Below are 22,917 nucleotides of genomic sequence, written 5' to 3' on the forward strand. Positions count from 1 at the left end.
AGCAAGAACTCAGGTCCATGCTAGGCTGCGTGTTCCTCCTGAGGAACAGTGTTAGGAAGAGGTGAGAAGGGAGGGATCCTCAGAGGCTGTGGCAACTGCTCAGGAACCATCCACTGTGCACGGGAAACCACTGCACAGCACAAACTATACTCCTGATCAAGACATCATACCTTGATTCCTACAACAACTGTGAGCCTCTGGCAAAGCCTGGCCCTGAGAGTCACCTACCACAGGGTAGCTGCCTAAAGCCAGGTTGCACACTTCTTCTGTAAAGGCTAGAAAGTAAATACTCTGGTTTGGTGGGCCATATGATGTCTACAAGTACTCAACTCTGCCACACAGAAGCTGCTGTAGATATGTGTAAGCAAATAGGCATGGCTGTACCCCAACAGAACTTTTATTTACTGACAGGTGGTGGGTCAGATTCTGTCTGGGTCCTGCGACACTCTGTTGTTGCAACTTGCTGGCTGGAGTTCAGAGGCCTCTCTTGTAACATCTATGTTGCACCTAACCTGTCTCCTTTTCAGGGCATAGGGGACACTGAGGAGGTGGGCCCTAGGGCAGGGCACCTGGTACTTGCTTAAAAGATGTCTGGTGATGAAGACTGATCTGGGAGAAGATTGATCCTGGAAGCTTCCTCACTGGAAAAGGAGGTACAAAGAGAGAGCTGCCATTGTGGGTCCAGCACTGGAGGCACAGAAACCAGAGGCTGGGACCTGGGTCCTAGCACAGCAGCAAGGAGGATGACTAACTGACCACAGGTATGCACAGGGAAGCAAGGCAGTGGGGGTCTGGGTACAAGTTGCAGAAAGGGAGGGATAGAAGAATAAATAATTGGCATACCACCTCTGGGGACAATAAGAGAGCCATCAGACCTGAAAACTCCCTCCACTTGATGTCATATTAAAAAATATGTGTGTGTATATATATATGTATGTATATATGCGTGTGTGTGTGTATGTGTGTGTGTGTATGTATGTATGTATATATATATATATAGAGAGAGAGAGAGTGAGTCAGTCACTGAGAGAGAACTCACTCCCATGACTAACAAAAGAGTTACTGTGGTTATCTCCAATCAAAGATCACTTTACTTTTTGGTAATTTTCATCATCATGATAAACTTCATTCATGAATATGTGGCCCTCATGTTCTTTGCCACCTAACCAATGTGACAGTCTGCTCATAATAAAAATAAAACAGAAAAAACATAGACGAGAGGTCACAGGATCTGAAAGCAATGGAAGGGGAGGGAGTCTGGAAAGAGTGTTTCCAAGGAGGGCTCCAGGCTTTGTATGGAGTGGAGGGCAGTGAGTGAGCCTCAGGCCTGGGAAGGGAGAGGCTGAAACAAGGATCCATAGGTGTCAGAAAGGAACCATGGTTCAGTTTTACTCCTTTTAGCCCACAAGTTACTCCCTGGTATGAATCAACTGGTGTTTAATCAGCTTTGACCGCTGGCTGAAGGCTTTCCCACAAGTAGCGCAGTTGTAGGGCTTCACCCCAGTGTGAATCCTCTGGTGTTGGATCAGAACTGAACGCTGACTGAAGGCCTTCCCACACTCACTGCATTTATACGGCCTCTCACCAGTGTGGATTATCTGATGCTGAATAAGGTGTGAGCTCTGGCTGAAGCCCTTACCACACTCAACACACGTATAGGGCTTCTCTCCAGTGTGAACTTTCTGGTGGTGAATGAGATTGGAGCTTCGGTTGAAGGCCTTACCACACTGGTTACATTCATGGGGTTTCAACCCATTATGAATCCTCTGGTGCTGAATAAGGGTTGAGCTCTGGCTAAAGGTCTTTCCACACTCAGTGCATTCATAGGGTTTCTCTCCAGTGTGGACTCGCTGGTGAAGGATGAGGTTGGAGCTGCGACCAAAGGTCTTCCCACATTCGCGGCACTCGTAGGGCTTGTCGCCAGTGTGCACGCCCTGATGCTGGATGAGGGCTGAGCTGTGGCTGAAGGCCTTTCCACAGATACCACATCCATACGGCTTCTCTCCTGTGTGGATTATCTGGTGCTTCCTGAGCACTGAGCTGTAACTGAACGCTTTTCCACACACGCTGCACACGTGAGGTTTCTCTCCAGTGTGAACTCGTCGGTGCTGAATAAGGCTGGAACTCTGACTAAAGGCTTTCCCACAGTCGCTGCACTTGTAAGGCTTCTCTCCAGTGTGAACCCTGTGATGCTTAATGAGGTTGGAGACACGACTGAAGGGTTTGCCACAATCGTTACATTCATAGGGCTTTTCTCCAGTGTGAACCCTCTGGTGCTTCCTGAGGTGTGAGCTCTGGCTGAAGGCCTTACCACACTCCTTACACTCGAAAGGCTTCTCACCCGTGTGAACCCTGTGGTGTTTAATGAGATTTGAGCTCCGCCTGAAGGCCTTGCCACATTCCTCACACACATATGGTTTCTCCCCTGAATGAATTCTTTGATGCTGAATGAGGTTGGAGCTGCGCCTGAAAGCCTTCCCACATTCATTGCATTCATAGGGCTTCTCATTCATGTGAGACTTTTGGTGCTTTTTAAGGCTTGCGTTCTGGCTGAAGGCTCTCCCACATTCATTACACACATACGGCTTCTCACTGCTGGGGAGACCCTGACACCCAGCAGGGCCTGTGTGCCCCTGGTCGGCTTTCATATTCAAGTGAGCTCGATGGGGTTTTTTAACAACCGAGTTCTGACTGAAGGGTGCTCCACATTCACTGCACTCACAGGACTTCTCTCCAGTGCTGTTTATCTGATGCTGAATAAGGTCAAGGTTGCCACTGAAGGTTTTTCCACACCCATTACATATGAGTGGGCTTTCAGCTATGGGAAGCCCCTCAGGGCCACTTAGGTACACACTGTGTTGAAAGCTCTGGCCATATGTGTCATCTGGATGCAGCTTCTCTTTTGTAGGGACTTCCTGATGTGTCATCTGGCTGGGGCTCAGATTGAAGCTTTGGTCAACACCACTGCAGTCCAGACCTTTCTCCCCTAAAGGGCCCTTAAGGAGCACTGTTACTGACATCAAATCTCCATCCCGGTGTGTGGACTGCCCCAGGCTCTTGCCTTCAGGGACACCCCAGTCTCTGGCTAATATGTCATCACAAAGTCCTCCAAGCTCAGATACCTGGGAAATATCACCAGCACAGTCTTCTGACATTTCTGCCTGTGATTCCAAATCCTCCAAAACGTCTTCCTTTGGGTGAAACTCCTTGTCCTCTGTCCTAATACCACAATCTGAAACAACAAACACTGAAGTTATATAAGGAACCACAGTGACAGGAACAGCAGACACAGATGGGTCTGCAGAGCTGCTGACCTCACCTCTATGGAGGAGCTGGTGAAGAAAGCAGAGATCCCACTGCCAGCAGCAGCCCCTGGTCTTGCAAAAAGCCCAGGGAGAGGCTGTAAGAGCTGAGGTCACAAGGCTGCAGGGGAGCTAAGGATGATCAAGATCCCACCCTCGGGGCTGCGGATATAGCTCAGTGGTAGAGTGCTTGCCTAGCATGTATGAGGCATTGGGTTTATAAATAAATAAAATAATACAATAACATTATTAAAAAGAAAGAAAGGAAGGAAGGAAGGAAGGAAGGGAGGGAGGGAGGGAGGGAGGGAGGGAACCCACTCTCCCTAGGATCCACATTTCAAGAATGCACCAGCCTGCACACTGGCTCAGGTCAAGACTCGGGGTGGCTTTTGGCTCCCACTTCCTGTCACACCCATAGTAGGCCATCAGCAAGGTCAGTGAGCTCTAATTGGGAATATGCCTCAATTCAGGTGCCCTCCCAATCATACAAGGAAAATCACATGCTTTCTTACACTGTTACACACTTTACCTTTTTTCTTCATACCAAAAACCTCTTAGGCCCATCTTTTGTTCTCTCAGTGCCAGCTTGTGGCATTCAGGCTTGGTCTCAGGATTCACCAGCATGGGAGATAAAGCCTGCTTCAGATGAGCAGCAGCCTGTTCCTTTATAAGAAGCAAAGCCAGTTCCAAGTTATGGTGCTCACCCTGCCTGGAACACTCTCCATGTGGCCTTCCTGCTGGCCTCTGCTCAAACACACCTTGCTAGACAGCCTTTCCCTGACCACTGTATGTATGCCAACCCCCTTCTCTTCATCACCTGTCCCTGCTGTCTCCTATACTGCCTGGACCACTCCCTGACATAGGACGGCCAGCTGCAGTCACTGATGCTTGGTGGTGAGGGGTACCCTTCCAGTGCCCTGTGCTGCCTCCTTGGCCTAATGGTACCTTTGTCCTGTTCTCTCAGTGCTTCTCCCTATTCTATCTGTGACATCCAGAACTTGCTTCCAGCATGGACATATCTGTGCCCAGGAGCTGCCAATGGCATCACTGCAGACTGATCTGGCCACATGGCCAGCCCTCACAGGCCCAGCTGCTGCCTGCTGCACTCATGTGTCTATGGTGAGGCTTCATGCTTCTCACAGGCATTCTCAGCCACAGTGCCCCTGCAGGATGCAGTACACCCATGGAACTGCTACCTATGCCTACAGGGACAGTGGTGCCTCTTTCCTTCCTGCTGCCCTTTGTGTCATATTCCACACAGACTGCAGGAACCCGGGCTCCATGGGGTCTAGAAACAGCAGTCAGTAATGATTTTCTGTACAGGTCAGAGAGAACCTATCTGAAGCTTTTTGGTTGCTTGGCTTGTCAAATGATCTTTGTTTTTTTTTTTTTTTTAAACAAACAACCCTTAAAAACCCTCAAAACCAGTATAAGCCTGCTAGCCACAAAATACAGTCTGCCAGCGGAATCTGGTGTCCTGACTGAATGTCACTGGTGTGACAATAGGGCTTTCTAGCCTGAGTCATGGTTTAAATCAGTTTTATTGAGACAGGAATCAAAAATGAATTCTGTGAATGGTAGAAGATCACTTTATGGACTTATTAAATTCGATGTACTTCATCTTTGCAACCTGCAAACTGTAGCAAAGAATGATAAAAAGTTCTTTAAAAAGGAAATATAAAAATCAGAAAAATAGTTTCCATTTAGGAAAATCTAGGAAATATTACTAAAACTTATGTTTAAAGGCAAAGGAAAAGATCTGACAGTAAACAGTTGCCTGCACTACATTCTTATGTACTGGGAGTCAGCCCTTCTAGCACAAAATCATCTGACAGTATTTCCTTTGGGAGACAATACCTTTCTGTGAATGGTGTTTGAATAATGGCTTTCAGATGTGTGCAACATGGCTTCGAGTCCGTTAGCCATGACCACACTCCTGGGATCCCACATGACTGTCACCTGTCACAAATCATGGGGTGTAGCAGCCATCTCAGTGCAAGGCCAGCCCACCTGTGGTACAGACCCCAAAGAAACACCTCACATTCAGGTGGCTCCACTATGCCCACCTCTTGCAGGGGATTCTGTTTCCATTTCATGATTTATTAGGATGGAACTCACACTACGGAAGTTAACTATTCTACAGTAAGCAACTTGGTGGCATTTAGCACGTTCACAGTGCTATGCAACCACCCACCCTTCATTACAGAGCAATGTCTTTTTTTTTTTTTTAATTTTTGTTTTTATTGTGGACAGACACTCTAGTGGCAATCTGATTCTGGTTTTGATTTGCAGTTCTTTAGTGACTAATGATGTTAAGCCTCTTTTCATTTGTTAGTCATTTATTTGTAGTCAGTCTTTTGCCTACCCACAGCCCTCCAAACCCATTGCCTGTTCCGGTAATGGGGATAGAACCAAGGGTTGCTCTACTACTGAGCTACTTCCCTAGCCCATTTTTCAAAATGTATTTTGAGACAGAATCTTGCAAGTTGCTGAGGCTGGTCTTGGACTTGCAAACCTGCCTCAACCTCACAAGTTGCTGGGATTACAGGCATGTGCCACCACACCTGGCTCCTTGTCCATTTTTAAGGTGTGTTGTTTTGTTGTTGGATTGTAAGACTTCTTTAATATATTCCAGTACTAGACCTTTATCACATAACATGATTTACAAAGATTTGCCCCCATTATGTAGGATGTCTTTGCACTTTCTTGATAATATCGTTTGATTGATCAAGTCAAATTCATTTATTTTTCTTTTGTTGCTTGTGCCTTTGATGTTCTAATGAATCCATTGCCAAATGCAGGGTTATGAAGATTTGCTTCTATTTCCTTCCAAGACTTTGATGCTTTCTAAGCTCTTAATATCTTTGATTCATTTCAATTAATTTCTGTATACAGCATTGGTAGGAATCCAGCTTCATTTTTTTTTTACTGGGGATTGAACCCAGAGGTGCTTTACCATTGAGATACAGCCCAAGTTCCCCCACCCTTTTTGAAAAATTGAGACTCAAAACTTGTGATCAAACTTTGCCTTGGGCTGGGGTTGTAGCTCAGTGGTACAGGGCTTGCCTAGCATGTGCGAGGCATTGGGTTTGAGTCTCAGCACCACATATAAATAAATAAAAATCCATCAACAACTAAAAAATTAACAAAATTAAAAAACAAAATAAAACTTTCCCTTGAACTTGTGTTCTTCCTCCTCAGCCTCCTGAGTTGCCAGGATCACAGGTGTGCACTGCTGTGCCTGGTTCCAACTCTGGGATGTTAGGTTACTTGTTACAGTGCCATGTATTGAAGGGCTATCTTTCCTCATAGACTGGAAGATCTTATCATCCCTGCTAAAAAGCAACTGGTCACAGATGTATGGATTTATTTCTGGATAGTCAATTCCATCTTCATGACAGGACCAAACAATTTTGACTACTGCAGTTTTGTAGTAAGCCTGAAACCGAGTCACGTAAATCCTCCAACTCTGTTCTCCAAGACTGGCCATTCAGGGCCCTTTGTAATTCCACATGAATTTAAGGATGAACCTTTTAGGTTCTGCAAAAAAATGCCACTGAAATTTTGATAGAAATTGCACTGAATCTGTAGCCATTTTGTATAGTTTGGGCATCTTAAGAATATTAAGTGGGCTGGGGATGTGGCTCAAGCGGTAGCGCGCTTGCCTGGCATGCGTGCGGCCCGGGTTCGATCCTCAGCACCACATACAAACAAAGATGTTGTGTCCGCAGAAAACTAAAAAAAATAAATATTAAAAAAAAAAAAATATTAAGTCCTCCAAGTTGTGAACACAAGATGTCTTCTGTTTTCTTGCTTGCTTTGATCTTTTTTAACAATGTTTTGCAGTCTTTGGTGAATAAGTTTTATATCTTCTTGATTAAAATTATTCCTGGGATTTCCCCCTACCACTGATGCTAATGTAAATAGAAGTGTGTTCTTAATTCCCCTTCAGATTGGTTCATTGCTGGTGTGTGTAAACAGTGATCTGGGCCCAAACTTTTGCTGAATTTATTAGCTCTAGTAGTTTTCCTGTGGATTCTGTGGTTCATACATATGGAGTTGTCTTATGGAAATCATTTTACATCTTTCTTTCTGCTTTGGACATTGGTTATTTCATTTTCTTGTCTAACTGCTCTGGAATCTGTACTTCCAGTACAATGCTGAGCAGCCATCTCTCTCCTGTTCCTGATATTAGGGCAAATGTTAGTCTTTTACTTCTGAGCATGATGTCAGCTGTGGTTTTCCCCATGTGCCTTTTATCAGTTTGTTTGGTTTTTTAAAAATCATCAAAGTTGGAATTTGCCCAGTTTTTTTCTGCATGAGTTGAGGTGATCATGGTTTTCATACTTCTTTCTGTTCCTTTGGTGGATCACACTGATTGGCTCTCTTGGAGCTGAAATACTCTTCTACTCCTGGGCTAAACCCCATGTGGTCATAGGATAGAATACTTTTAAGATGTTCCTGTATTTAGTTTGATATTATGCTTTTCAGAGATTTGCATCTTTAGCCATAAGTGATACAGGTTTGTAATTTTCTTTTTTTATAGGCTCTTTGTTTGGCTTGGGTATCAGGGTATTTATTGCTGGCCTCACAGAATAAATTAATGTTCCCTCCTCTTCAATATGCTGAAAGAATTGAGAAAGTTGGGTATTCATTAAATGCTGGCAGTGAAGGTAGTTTAATTCTTAACTTTTCTTTGCTGGGAGTTTTAATTACTAATTCAAACTTGTTGTTTGTTACTGGTATGTTTAGATAGAGTCAATTTTCATAGTTTTTGTGTTTCTATAAATTTTTTGCTTTCTTACAGCCTATCTAACCTGTTGGTACAAAACCATTCACGGTATTATATCTTCCTTTTTTGGTAAGGTTGGTAATAATATTCCTACTTTCAGTCACATCATCTTTTATTTATTTTAGTTTTACGTGGACACAATATCTTCACTTCATCTCTATGTGGTGCTGAGGATCAAACCCCGTGCCTCACACATGCTAGGCGAGCACTTTACCACTGAGCCACAATCTCAGCCCATCAGTCACATCATCTTTTGTCCTTTGTAAATCTAAGGGTTTTACCACTTGTGCTAATCTTTTCAAGAATTTTTGCCTGTGTTGATTCTATGGTTTTTCTATTTTACTCATCTTTGATCTAATCTTTATTATTTGCTTCCTTCTGGAGCTTTGAGTTTAGTTTGCTCTTCTTTTTGTAGTTTCTCAAGATGTAAAGTTAGGTTACTGATTAGATATTTTTCTTCCTTTAAAAAAATTTCTTTTTTTTTAGTTGTAGATGTAGATCCTAATCATCTCCCCATATCCTCATTTTAATATCAATACATTAGGGATTCATAACAGAAATGAATTTCAGAAGGCCAGAAGCATTCAAGTCCAATTATTTTACAGTGTCGCTCAAGTCCCCTCTTTCCTTAATGATATTCTGTCTAGATGTTCTAGCTATACTTTGGGATAAGGGTACTGAGGTCTCCATATAATGACCTCCTTCCTTTCTGGTAAGAAATTTTGACTTAGTTTGTTTTGTCTGATATTAGCATAGTCATCCCAGTTCTCTTTGGGTTATGATTTACATGGAACATCTTTTTCACATCTCACTTCACTTTAAGCTTATATCTTTGAATCTAAAGTAAGCCTTCTGTAGACAGCATACAGTTGGACTGTGCTTTTCTATTCATTTTGTCAATACCTGCCTTCTGACTGGGAAGTTTAATCCATTTACATTTAAAGTGGTTAGTAAAAAGGAAGGACATTTTGCTACTTGTTGTTGTTGATACCAGGGATTGAAACCAGGTATACTTAACCACTCAGCCACATTCCTAGCCCTTTTTTATTTTGAGACAGGGCCTCATTAAGTTGCTGAGGCTGGCTTTGAACTTGAAATCCTCTTGCCTCAGCTTTCTGAGCCTCTGGGATTACAGGTGTGTGTCACCTTGCCTGGCTTTGCTATTTATTTTTGGTACATCTTTTACATTGCATCCCGTAATTCCTCTATTGCTGCCTACTTTTGGGTTCAGTTAATTTTTTGCAAAAGTAATTTTCTCTTTAATTCCTTCTGTATACATTTGCCAGATATTTTCTTAGTGTTTACATGAACATCCTAAAACAAGTGATACCAACTTAGCTTCAACAGCACACAAAAATTCTGCTCCTATATAGCTCTTATAATTTGCAGTCATCAAAAATTACTTTAGGCGAGGTGTAGTGGTGCATGCCTGTCATGCCAGTGGCTAGGGAGGCTTAGGCAGGAAGACTGTGAGTTCACAGCCAGCCTCACCAACTGATTGAGACCCTGTCTCTAAATTTAAAAAATACAAAAAAGAACTGGGGATGGGGCTCACTGGTTGAGTGACCCTGGGTTCAATCCCTAGTACAAACAAAAATTATTCATTATAGGCTGATCGGCCTGGAGGTGCAGACCAGTGGTAGAATGCATTCTTAGAATGTGTGAGGCCCTGAGTTCAATTTCCAGCCCCTAAAAAGCAAACCAAACCTCAGACTTGTTACTTTTTTTTTTTTTTTTAATATTTTACCAGTTGTTGATGGACCTTTATTTATTTATCTGTGATGCTGAGAATGGAACCCAGTGCCTCACAGACCATAGGCAAGTGCTCTACCACTGAGCCACAACCCCAGCCCCAGACTTGTTACTTTTTATGCACCTGTTCTTTAAATCATGTGGGAAATAAAAAGGTGTATTCACAAACCAAAAATACAATAATACTAATTTTTATATTTGCTTGTATGTAATTACCTTTATTCGAGGTCTTTATTTCTTGTATGTCTTGGAGTCTCTGTCTACTGTCCTTTCATTTAACCTTTAGGACCATAACAAACCACCTCAAGCTGTTGTCTATTTGGGAATGTCTTAGTTTCTCTTTTAGTTTGAAAGATAATTTTTGCCACATTTAAAATTCTTGGTTGAATCTCTAAGCACTTTAATATTTCATCCCACTGCATTTTGACCTCCACGAATTCTGAAGAAAAATCAGATATTAACCTTACTGATTGACACCCCTTGTACTGGAGGAGTCTCTTTTTTCTTGTTACATTGTTGTCTTTGAACAATTTAATTAAAACAAGACTTGGTGTGGATCTTTCAGTTTATCCTACTGGGTCTGTTGAGCTTCTTGGACATGTAGATTTATATCTTTCATCAAATTTGGGACATTCTGACCATTATATTTTCAGATGTTCTTGTTACCCCTTTCCCTTCTCTCGTCTTTCTTGGGTCCACAAATTATGTTCAAGTTTCAAACGACTAAAGATCCATTCAGAGATGTCAGCCCTGACCCCCCAAGAGGAAGAGGAAGCTAGTAAGGAGTGAAAAGGACAGAAAAGGCCCAGAGAAACCAAATGTCCAAATTGCCATCATGGAAACAACTGAAGAATATGATGCAACAGGCTGAAAAGATGGTTCAACAACAAGGAGAAACTAAGTCTCCAGCTATAAAGTTTGTGGCTACGATGGCTCTATTGAGCTGTCAGGTTAGTGGGGTCCATGGAGAAGGCTACTGGACATATTTTCCAGATCCACCTTTAGTACACCCAGCTATGTGAACTGCAGAATCCATCCCAGTATTTACGAATGATACTCACATGCTGGGTGGCTTTACAGACACTCATATTACACCCATCCATGTGACTGGATTTAATTATACTAGTTACCGTGGACAACTACTTATACGTTGGTTCCATGATAAAACATGCTGGCTGTTTAAGGGTATCTTTTGAGGAAAAGACAGCATATGCGGGGAGGGGTGGCTAGACCAGTCAATCTACCTACCCCTGTGACTCAAGGACATATGTCTAACAGTTATTAAAATGGGATTTTCTCCTAACAAGCCAGTCATCTCTGCAGAACGTCCACCAATACCTTACTGTCCTAATTGTTCTGTAATAGAATTTGTTTGGTACCTTTCCTAAATGGATGGAATGTGCAAAGGTCTTGCCAGTACAAGTTTCTAGAAATAGTGGATATATTTTGGACTGGACTCCAAGAATTGATAAAAAGACAATTATGTAAGGATGCCATGACCCCTGGAGGTTTCATTGGTAATATTCTAACCTTTGGCAAGGGTGGTATTTGAAAAGCTCTCTGGTGCTTAATTGTAGCCTCAGACTTTCTACATTATACAGATAGCAGGAATTGCAAAAAGGGTTCCTGCTATGGCCTATGAGCCTGTGTTCAATCTCCGTATGTTTTAGTTACCAGAAATGTAAGAGTTAAGAAAAAAAGTGATAAATATCTTATAGCCTATAAAAGGTACAATCTAACTAACTGCATCACTAGATTTAACAGAGGGAGAAGAATGTTAATGCTTCACCAATCCTCCTTTGTCTTACTACAGCCAACATTTCAGACCCATGGTATGCTGACGCTGGTGTTCAGATCTTACAACAGATACATGCTCAGTTAACCAGACCCAAGTGCGCTCTTGGTTTCATAATTCTTGAAGGGGCTGCTTTAATTTCATTCATCACTTCTACTGTAATAGCCTCAGTGGCTGTATCTCAAAACATTCAACATGCAAATTTTCTTAATAATTTGGCTCAAAATACTCCCAAAGCCCTCCATAATCAGATAAATTTTGTTAATATTTATTTTTTAGTTGTAGTTGGACAAAAAGGTATTGTACCTTTTTTTTTTTTTTTTTTAATGTATTTTTATGTGATGCTGAGGATTGAACCCAGGGCCTCACACGTGCTAGGCAAGAGTACTCTACTACTGATCTACAACCCCAGCCCCAATCAGATAAATATTGATGAAAAGATTGAAACTAATTTGAATGCCTTGGAAGCTACTGTCATAAATATTGGTAATGAGCTTTCTGCTTTAAGAAAAGGCTTAAATGCCACGCTGACTATAAATATGTCTCTTATTATTGTGGCCAAATATAATACTTCCCAATGGGATTACGGAAAGGTTAAAAATCATCTAATGGGTATTTGGCATAGCAATAATAGTAGCCTGGATCTATGGAGTTACATTGTCACATCCAGGATATTTAAAAAAGCAAAATCAATCTTACAAACCCTACCTTCTAGCTGACCAAATACTTCAAGAATTGAATGGCTTTAATCCTGGAAATACGCTAAAACATTCTGTATGGTATGTTATTGGTATGATATGTTTGCTACTAATTCTCTTTTGTATCAATAGGTTGTCGTACCCTTAGAACAAAAATGTGGGAGCTTGAACTAACAGCTCATCATTTACATTTACAAAGTAAAAAGAGGGAATATGCGGGAAGCCATCTGTGAAATACATGAGGACCTTTTCAGCATCGTAGCCAAGGAGTTGGTAGACTGGCACTGGGAACTTCTTGTGGCAGTGCCACCAGGATAGACTGCCTGATGCAAGTGAACTTCCCCTCTGCTCTGCCAGAAGGTCCCACGCAGCACTGGAGATGGGCATGACTCTGCTAGGAATGGAGCAGCCTACCTGCCCCCATCTCTATCCTGTTTTGGTGAAGAACTTTCCATAGAATTTCTTTGATGTCTTCTGTTAAAAATAAAGCAAACATAGGCTCCTTTCTTTGTTAGAAGCCGGACCCGTCTGGTCAGCTTTGCTTGTCTCTGTACCCTTCTTGAAATTACTTTCTGGGGCTGGGGATGTGGCTCAAGCGGTAGCGTGCTCGCCTGGCATGCGTGTGGCCCGGGTTCGATCCGCAGCACCACATACAAACAAAGATGTTGTGTCCGCTGAAAACTAAAAAATAAATATTAAAATTCTCTCTCTCTCTAAAAAAAAAAAAAAAAAGAAAGAAATTACTTTCTGTGTTCTGTAGTCATTTCACTGTTCTACTTTTCTTAGCTTTTATTTCTCAGCGAGCCTATCCCACCAAAGGGAAACCCATTCCCTGGCCTGTGCAGGGAATGAGCCACTGCACCCGACCTGGAATTGGGGATTTAACCTAGTTCTTTACTGCTGAGTTACATCCTAGTCCTATTTATTTTATTTATATTTTATTTACTTATTTTATATTTTAATTTTGAAAGAGGGTCTTAACAAGTTGCTTAGGGCCTTGTTAATTTGCTGAGGCTGGCCTCAAACTTGTGACTGTCTCAGTCTTCTGAGTCACTGAGATTACAAGGTTTGTACACAATTTATATTTTTTATACACTGTGGGTTATTTCCTTAGCTTGTGTTGATTTTATTTGTTTTTTGGTGATGCTGGGAATTGAACTCAGTGCCTTGTGAATGCTTGTCAAGTGTTCTACCACTGAGTTATATCCCTAACCCTTTGGCTACTATACTATTTTGACAGATTACCACCAATCTTAAGAACAAAAGAAAAACAAAGCACTGTTCACCATCTGTGTACTGGTTCTGTTCTAGGGCCCTTCTGTAACACCGTGTACAGCACTTCTCCATTTCCTGCTTCCTTTGAGCCTGGAGACCAGCTAGAGATGAAAGCTTAGGGTCTTTACAGGCCTTTTCTGAGTTCACAGCCTGTCCTGGGCATTAATGTGGTTTTCTAAATCCCCCAATTGTGCTTCAGAATATCCTGATTTTCCCCCAAGAAAGTCTCTTACCAGCTTTTCTTCCTGGGCTGCAGGTGGCTGATCAATGCCCCAGGTGCCTGTGGAGGGTCTCAGTTCACTTTACAATGCTGTTAAGCCTACTGCTTTCCTGCTCTAGGATCTGAGTTAGGAAGAACAGACATGTATGCACACCTTGCATCGGTCCTTTTGGGAGTCCCAGACAGGCTAGAATAAACAACAGTTCTTCTTTTTTTTTTTAAATATTTATTTTTTAGTTTTAGGTGGATACAATATCTTTATTTTATTTTTATGTGGTGTTGAGGATTGAACCCAGGGCCCCGCGCATGCCAGGTGAGTGTGCTACTGCTTGAGCCACATCCCCAGCCCAACAACACCAATTCTTAAGTAAGATCTATTTATTACACACCCTGGAACAAGAGACCATGGTCCCAAGATGAGAACACAAGCTGCCTTCTTTAAAAATGCCAGGAACAGGTTGAGACACAGGCAACTAAGAGTACCACAAAACCTTCCTACCATTTTAAAGTTGCCTTTTTCTTTTTTTGTGGTCCTGGAGATTAAACCCAGGGCATTATGCATGCAAGGCAAGCACTCTACTAACTGAGCTATATACCTCAGCCCTTAAAATTGCCTTTTTCTTGATTCATTGTTTGCTTGTTGTCAAGGTTTAACAATTTTCTAGATTTCTGACAGTTTCTGCTTTTTGAACATTTATGTAGAGGAGCAAGTGTTTGGGGCTGCCTATTCTGATGGCTCCACAGTGGCTTTTAAAACATGAACCCCCATTAGCCTATCTCTCCCCCACCAAGGTGCAGAGCAAGGCTCTGGGATTCTCTCACCACTCTCTTCTCACCACTCCCAGCAGGGATCCTTGGCAGTCTGCTTAACATTCTGCCTCTGCTCAGGCTGATGAGCAGGCCTGCTCCTTGGGGCCACTTCTGGGGACCATTCTCTACCTGCTCTTCACTTCTTTTTAGAATCTGCTCTCTTCCACACGTGCAGGACTCTCCTACACACATATACCCTTAGCCTAATCATCCCCATCCACACAGGGTCTTGCCAGAGTAACATAGCCACTAACTGACCCAAACAAAAGAAGCAAAAGGTCCACATGAGGGAGCTGTCCCCCCCCCCGCCCCCCAAAAAAGTTTTCCCCCCAAAGTTCTCTCTAAAAGGGTTCTCAGGGCAACAGGAGCAGCTGGGCAGTGTGAATACCACCAGGAAGGTATAGGAAAGAATCCTGAGGCAGGGACTGCCACCAGTCTGGTCACTGGGCTTGGAAGGGGTCAGGGCTACAGCAGACAGCAAAGGACTCTGATAACCATCATGTTATAGCCCTCTGTCTCAAGAAAGAAGTCAGAAGCCTGTTCAGGACACCAGGGGCCAGGCCAGGTCAACTTACTTTCTGATGGTCAGCCTCAGCCCCTTGAGTCCCTGAGGCCTGATGCTCCTAGGGGTGAGAATAGGGTGACATGGACATCATCTCCCCAGAATGAGGACACCAGTAGGAAACATGTTCCCAGTACCTGGTTGCTAATGGTGAGGGTGTATGGTTTCCAGCTCATTAATGCCAAAGTAGAGGGGCCCAAAGACTAAAGAACCAGGGTGGGTCACAGGAGGAGTATCACTCACACATACATGTCTGTGATACAGGGGTCCAAGGGGATGGTCCTGAAGCTGTGGGCTCCATTTCTGCCTCCTAGGGGCAAGTTTTAAGGCTGGAAATAGCTGGAATCTGAAAACCGGCAAGGACAGAGGTGTGCAAAGATGTCAGCTACAGGGATCCATCCTCTCACCAAGCAGAAGTCTCTTACTCTACCCCTGCAGCCAGAGACCTGAAAAGGGCCTGAGGTTGCCAGGCATCAAAGACTAATGCTATGTTCCCTGATTCTAGACCCAAGAGGAGAGACAGTCAGCCATACGGACACAGAATCATGAGCCAGGGTTGCATGAGTCCTTGAACTCTGAAGGCATTTCCCTACAGGGCTCAGGCCCACCATTATAAGAGGAGAGCAATAGTCACAGAGCCTACTTCCTGACACAATGCCATAAAGGTGAATGCATAAGACCTATCTATTGGAGGGAAGCAGCAGACCCAAGATTGATTGGCCAGGGGCTATATACATACATATGATCATTATGTGCTAGTGCCTACCAATCCTAGCGGTTCGGTTGTCCCAGATGCACTCAGCAACAGCCACAGGGTATTCCCATCTCCATCTACCTGGGATGTCCTCCCACTTCACTCACTGATCTTGCTCAATTCTCTCAGTTCCCTTTCCCTGTTGGCATTCCAGGGTTCACCTCCTGAGCAAGTCTGTTAGGAGGCAGTAACACCCCCTATTTTGTGAAGATATTCAAACTTGGGCTCATTTTCAGTCCTAACCACTCTCTCTGGGCAGGAGATGGGACACTCCCACCTGAAGACACACAGGCTTCTCACATGGACTAAATTACTGAATTACTAAATTACCACTCCCACTGCCCCCAATAGGCCTAGAGGCCCACCAGGATGTGGGGCTTGACAAACTTTATCTCCTTACTGACACTGCACTCCCAATAGGTACTGCTGATTCCCTGCCCCTCAGAAGTAGAGAAGGCAGACAGAAAAAGTTGGTAGAAACTCATATTGGAAAATGTCAACATATGACCTCGATTTCTCCTCTAGGATACACTTTTTCAGGATTTCTGAACATCCACTATATGCTAGAATCTGTTCTGGGGTTTTATGTGGGACACAACAGCAAACAATACCCTCATAAAGCTCACTAAGATATCATCACAGCAAATGCATCAGTGAAATAAAACAACTGCTCTGGTTAGCGGTAACAGGGAAGACAGGGACATTTTAACTAGAGTTGTCAGGAAATCCTCACCAAGAAAGTGACCTAAAGGTGAGTGATGGAGTATTGTGACACTGGGGAAGAGAAGTCCCAGGCAGAGGCAATGTGAATGCAAAGTCTGAGGAGGGCAGGGGCATGCATGTCAGGTCAGAGGAACAGTGGGGCAGCTAGTATATAGACAGAAAAATGAGGGAGCCGGGCAAAGGCACTGTAATGGGTCCCATGGGCCTTGCAGTTGGGGTGCTGCCTGCACTCAGTGAGGCTATGCGGCATACAGGCTTTTGAAGGCTGCAGGTGTTTAGAGGATAACAGGGGAGCAGCCTCTCACTATTCTGTGAAAAAGCATAAACTCTGTCCTTGACAATGGTATTCTTTTCTGCCTTTCCTGGGAGAAGGGATATTCTGTTCCACATTGGGTTTAGATAGAGTCAAGGGGATATTGGTGAGGTGCAGTCAAGGGGACCTGGAAAGGATCTGAGAGGGAGTTTCTCTGAAGAAGGGTGGTTGGAGAAAGGTGCAAGGAGTAGGGATGACAGCAGACATCACCCAGGGCTGCTGGGTTGAGATCACAGAGGAAGGCACAACTGAGTGAGGATGCCAGAGAGCAAGTTTAGAGACAAAGCTTATGAGAGAAGACAAGGAGGTAAGGGCAGAGCTCAGAGGGATGTCACTGGGGACAGACTGTTAGGAGGCACTGGTTGGCTGATGCAGTAAGGCTTTGGCTGCATTTCTAAATCAGGAGACAAAAAACAAAATGTCTCAAAAGATTAACTTGGAAGTGTGTGCAGAAGGATGGTATAAGATGAGACTCAGAGCAGGGAATACACTAAGGTTCCCATCCATTCAGCAGTAGATGCACAGCAGGAAACTTGAGAGGGAGTTATAAGACTGTCAGTGATGGTGTGTCTGCCTGCCCTGGGAGCAGATGCCCAGATTCCCTGGAAGGAATTTTCACTCTTCCCATTCATGGGGGAATTTAAATAATCTCCAACATTTATTCAGTACATTTTATTTTAAATTACCTTGAATTTTCATCATTGTTCTGAATAGGAGTTTTGAGTCACATAGCTCAACATTTAAAAGGTTTAAAGAAAAAGTTAAAAATGTCCCAGTCACTTGGTTCTCCTTTCCACTTTGAAATGTCCTTCCAGATTACTCTAGGCTTCACAAGCAAATACACGTATGCACTTTTTTTTTTCCTGTTTTAAGAAAATTACAAACGGTACCAAACTCGTCTGGCACTAATTTTACACGTTGCTTTTCTCTGTTTATTCTCAGTGGGATGTTCCCTAGACATGCGCTTAATCTGTGTTAGGCAGAACACTCTTTCCCCATGTTCACATCCTACTTCCAAGACCCTGTAGATATGCTGCAGTAAATAGCACAAGGGACTTTGCATAAAGAACTAAGGTTACGGCATGGATTACCAGGGTGGACCCAATCTAACCACAGCCAAAGCTAGCTGGCAGATGTACACGGGCTCCTTCCAGGAGCCATGGGCTGCTCTGCCTGTCAGGCAGCAAAGAAACGACGAACCTGTATATGACAATCACAAAGCAACGGATTCTGCCAACTACCTGAATGAGCTTGGCAGCGGGTTCCCCTGGCTAAAGGCTGAATCTGACACTTAGCAGAGACGTTCTAGCAGCAGGAACCGCAGGATGGGACCTGGCCGATTCCCCAGTCCCTTCTCCCACAATCACAGTTCCAAATTCTTCTCCCTCCCCAGAGGTCTCTCCACCTGGAGAGGACGCCCTTTACCGAGGGGCCGCCTGGGAAGACCGCCCGGAGAGGAGCGAATCCCGCCCCGTCCGGGTCCTGCGCACCTCTGACGTCACCGAGAGTCCCCCAATCCCCCAGCCCCTGGTCCCGGGCACCGCTCAGCCTCACACCTTCTCTCGCTGCGCCCCAGCTCGCGCGCGCCTTGCCACTCGAAAACGCCTCGGCTCCCGGGCACAGTCTCCGCTGGGCCTTACGCGGCACACCCTACCTGAAGCTGCCCTCAGATCCCGCCGAGGCCAGGACCCTAAACTAGGCCGAGCCGACCCTTCCCCGCGCCCGCACTCCCACCGTCCCCCGCGCGGCCGCGCACCTCCGGGTCCCTCTGCCAGCGCCGCGCTAGATCCCCCCACTCCCACGCCCACCACCTGACTCCAGGGACACCGAAGCACAGGCTCCGCCCAGCGAACTCACCTCCCGGGGGGTGCGCGTCCAGCTGGGTGGCATCGCCGCGGCACCCAGCGCCTCAGCCCGGGCTCTTAGGACTGAGAGTCCCGCCCTCAACTTCCCTCGGAAGCCCCGCCCCGATGGCGTAGCCGCTCTGCACGGCGGGAGGTTGAGCAGACTCGGTGACTCCGCGCTGGACCGGAACTCTGCCAGGGTGAACCCGGAGCCGCTACAGACGTCGGCGGTCGGAGTGGGCCGAGCAAGGTGGCTGTCAGAAATGCAGAGAGAACTAGTACACAAGCCCCCAGCATTGCATCCGACTGGATCACAACGTACAGATGGCTGGGACCTAGCATGCGCGGCAGCCCGGGTTCAATCCCCAGGACCGGGGGCGACACAGAAAAAGCACACAAGCAAAACCGTAAAGTGGAAGAAATACATAAGTAGCCGGAAAGACTCAAATTCGTTCAGTAGATAGTATATACTCTTCTCTTCCTCCCACAGGGTCTCGCTAAGTTGAGGGTTTCCCTAAATTGCTGAGGCTGACCTCGTACTTGCCATCTTCTTTCCCCAGTCGCTGGGATTACACGTGTGAGCCACAAAGCCAGGTTAGATAATGTATTTTCATGAGCATTTTTGTGAAAAATTTACGAAGATTAATTATATACTGTTGAATTCATATTATTCACATAAATAATATGAATATTTTAGTATGTTCATTTTCCAGACATATTAAACTACCAAAATTAGGAGTAAATAATACAAAGTCTCACCAAAAAAAAAAAAAAAAAAAAAGAGCTGTGAAGTTTACTCTGACTTTTTAAATATAAAAAAGACATCAACTGGAAGATTACAGGCTATAAGCAATGAAAAATAAACACTTCATTCTTAAATCTCTGGGCGCCAGAATAAAGTGTATGTGTGTTTAAAAGCCTTATTTTATTATTATTAAAGACAAAGTCATTTATCTTCAGAAGTTAAAAAAGATCAATATCATTTTTTCTACCAGCAATAATCAACCATATAACGTAATTAAAAACTGAAATATCCTCCATAATAAAAACAAAAGGTATAAAATGCTTGGAAATGCAAATATATTGGAATGAATTGGCTTTCCATGCCTGTAGGTTGCACAGTGAATTAAAATTGATTGAAACTTTTTCAGAATTGCCTCCGTATTGAACATGTGCCTTTGTTGTTGTTGTTGTTCTTCCCTAAATAATACAGTATAATAACTACTTAGGTAGTGTTGGGTGCAGAGCAGGCTGAACTGTGTTGTCTGCAGGGCAGGCTGAACAGATGTTGGCTGCAAGATAGCCCACACACTCAAACCCCCCTCTATCTGGTCCTTTATCACCTGTTTGCCTCAAGTCTGAACATTCAACCCTGCTCAAGGCTGAACACTTAACCCCCTCTTGGGCCAACAAGGCAGCGTGCAGACTCAGAGGCCCCATTAGATTTGGGCTATAAAAACTCCCTCCTGCCAGGCCTCCCTCTCTCTTGCTATCTCTCTTGCTTTCTCTGTCTCTCTCCTGTGTGCGCTCTCTCTCTCTCTCTCTCTTTCCTTCTTTCCTTTCTCTTTCTTGCACTGCTGCAATAAAGATCTTTTGGTTGCTCCGAGTGTTGTGGTCACTTTCCTTTCAGGTAGCATTTACATTGTATTAGGTATTTTAGAGACAGGGTCCCCCTGAGTTGTCCAGACTGGCCTCAAACTGCCTCAGCCTCCCATCTGGGAGCCTATCTGGGAGGCCACCTGCGCTCCTGTGTCCAGGAGTGGTTGGGTGGATGCCCAGCATGGGCTCTCCAGAGCTCAAGTCCCAGAGGTAAGGGAGCGTGAGCTCAGCCTCCCCTGAGATGGAATCTCAGACAGGTGCCACAGAAGGCTGGGGAGGAAACGTGGGCCAGTAACCCAGGACAAAGACCAGATTCTTTTCTTGTTATACCACAGTAATACAGATATGTGTGTTCACATTTGAATATTGGTAACAATGAAAAATGAATCCAGGCTGGGCTTGGTGGTGCAAGCCTGTCATCCCAGCAGCTCAGAAGGCTGAGGCAGGAGGATCATGAGTTCAAAGCCAGCCTCAGCAAAGGCGAGGCACTAAGTAACTCAGTGGCACCCTGTCTCTAACAAAAAACAAAGATTGGGCTGGGGATGTGGCTTAGTGGTTGAGTGCCCCTGAGTACCATACCTGGTATCCCCCCAAAAACAACAACAACAACCACCAAATTCAGGAATCATTAACAAAAAAATGTGTGAGGGGGCTGGGGATATAGCTCAGTTAGTAGAGTGTTTGCCCTACATGCACAAGGCCCTGGGTTCGAGCCCCAGCACCCCCCCCCCACCAAATGTGTGAAAGACCTTTGTAAAGTTATCATCACTATTTATTAAAGGATATTTAATTAATTAGCTAATTAAGTACCACAGTCTGGCGGGGCACAAAATAGTCGAGCTGCCACCCAGCCTTGTAGGTTCCAACAGCAACCTTTATTCCCGAACTCTCACCGCCACTCTACACACACTTCCCGGGAATACACTGCCTCCACCGTCTCAGCGTGCCAATTCTCTCAGAACCCCGGGAGACTCAACTGGGGACTCCAAAGTAGCAGGCACCGAGGCAACAGGATCCGCCCTAATCCCAGAGCAGGGTCACCTTTCAACCATTCCCTCTAGCAAAATGCCAGGCGTCATTCCGACTAAACTGTGGCTCTCAACCATTAAGGACATTTAATTTTCCCCAGAATGCTCTACAGAACTCACGCAATTGTAACAAAAATTTTAGAAAAAATTCTTTTACATAGGAGACATTGCTAATAATGGCAAAGAATTGGAATAAGCTCACCAAAGCCCTTAGGTATTTGCTCTCCATCGTGAGGCCCCACGGAGATGGTGGCCCAGTGTTAGTGCTTTGTGAGGACATTCCCTGTAGTTCTTTTTTTTTTTTTTTTTAAGTTGTTGACGGACCTTTATTTTACTTATTTATATGTGGTGCTGAGACTCGAACCCAGTGCCTCACACATGCCAGGCAAGAGCTCTGCCACTGAGCCCCAGCCCCAGTCCCTCTTGAGTTTTATGCTGCCCTCTAGAACCGTGCCTGGAACACGAGCAAGACCCGCCAACACTGGTGCAGGAGGCTCCTGCTAGTCGCGCGGTTCCTTCCCGGANCCGGGGCCGGGGCCCCCGATGCCCCCGGGTCCCTTCCCGCCGTGGGTCTCCACTGGGCGCAACCCACGTGCGTTGCCGCCGCCTCCGGAGCGCACCCCGTCCGCGATGAAGGTGTGGCTGTCTCGAAGAAGCAAAAGAAGAAGAAAACCCAGACCAGGGTCTCTGTGGCGAATGGAGGCGAGAAGGCCTCCGAGAAGCCTGCCGCAGAGGACTCTCCCCTAAGCTCCGAGGCCCAGGCAAGGGCGGGTTCTCCCGTGAATCTGGGAGCGAGTCTGCGAGTGGTGTGGTCCAAGATCTGCTGGGGGCGAGGGTGGTTAAGGCCTGGCGGGAAGCGGGGGGTGGTGGTGGGGGGTCCCAGTGCCTCTTGTAACAATTCATCACAGGCGGAGCAGCTGGCCCGGGAACTGGCCTGGTGTGTGGAGCAGCTGGAGCTGGGCCTCAAGATGCAGAGACCTACCCCAAAACAGAGTGAGGGTCCTTCACATATAGTTGGGGGGATGTGATAGTGACAGTGGTTCTGCAAGGGGATGTAATTGTTTTTGCGATAGGACAATAGGAGTTGAGCATACATAGTTACTAGTCGTTTGTGTGTTTTTAATATTTTTTTAGTTGTAGATGGGCACAATACCTTTATTTATTTTTATGTGGTGCTGGGGATAGAACTCGGTGCCTCACATGTGCAAGGCAAGCTCTCTATCACTGAGGCACAACCCCACTCACTTGTCCTTTGTTTTTATCTGCAGAAGAGCAGGCCATTGGCGCAATCCGAACTCTACAGAGTCAAAGAACTCCCCTGCCTCGAAAGAGGCAGCTGATGCACTCCTTGTTTGGGGACTACAGGGCCCAGATGGAGGCCGAGTGGCAAGAGTCCTTGCGGGCTCTCAGGGCTGGTGAGTATCTGGGAAGTGGTTAGTTCAGTATACTT

At 45.0% G+C, this 22,917-nt stretch overlaps 1 protein-coding gene across 2 annotated transcripts; it reads right to left on the reverse strand.

Annotated features, from left to right (window-relative positions):
• Window positions 1-1,073: 1,073 nt before the first annotated feature.
• On the reverse strand, window positions 1,074-18,993 carry Znf16 (zinc finger protein 16). 2 transcript variants are annotated; one of them, XM_015486681.2, is made up of 2 exons: window positions 18,854-18,993; window positions 1,074-3,232 (listed from the first exon to the last, which is right to left on the reverse strand). In XM_015486681.2, exon 2 carries the CDS (start codon window positions 3,153-3,155, stop codon window positions 1,410-1,412), a length of 1,746 nt encoding a protein of 581 aa, XP_015342167.1. In that variant the 5' UTR covers window positions 3,156-3,232; window positions 18,854-18,993; the 3' UTR covers window positions 1,074-1,409. The 2 variants fall into 2 exon arrangements, with proteins under 2 accessions (XP_015342167.1, XP_015342165.1); XM_015486679.2 differs by lacking the exon at window positions 18,854-18,993 and adding an exon at window positions 3,832-3,859.
• Between the last annotated feature and the right edge of the window lie 3,924 nt (window positions 18,994-22,917).

The sequence above is a fragment of the Marmota marmota genome, unplaced genomic scaffold (genome assembly GCF_001458135.2).
Source record: "Marmota marmota marmota unplaced genomic scaffold, marMar, whole genome shotgun sequence".
NCBI lineage: Eukaryota > Metazoa > Chordata > Mammalia > Rodentia > Sciuridae > Marmota > Marmota marmota.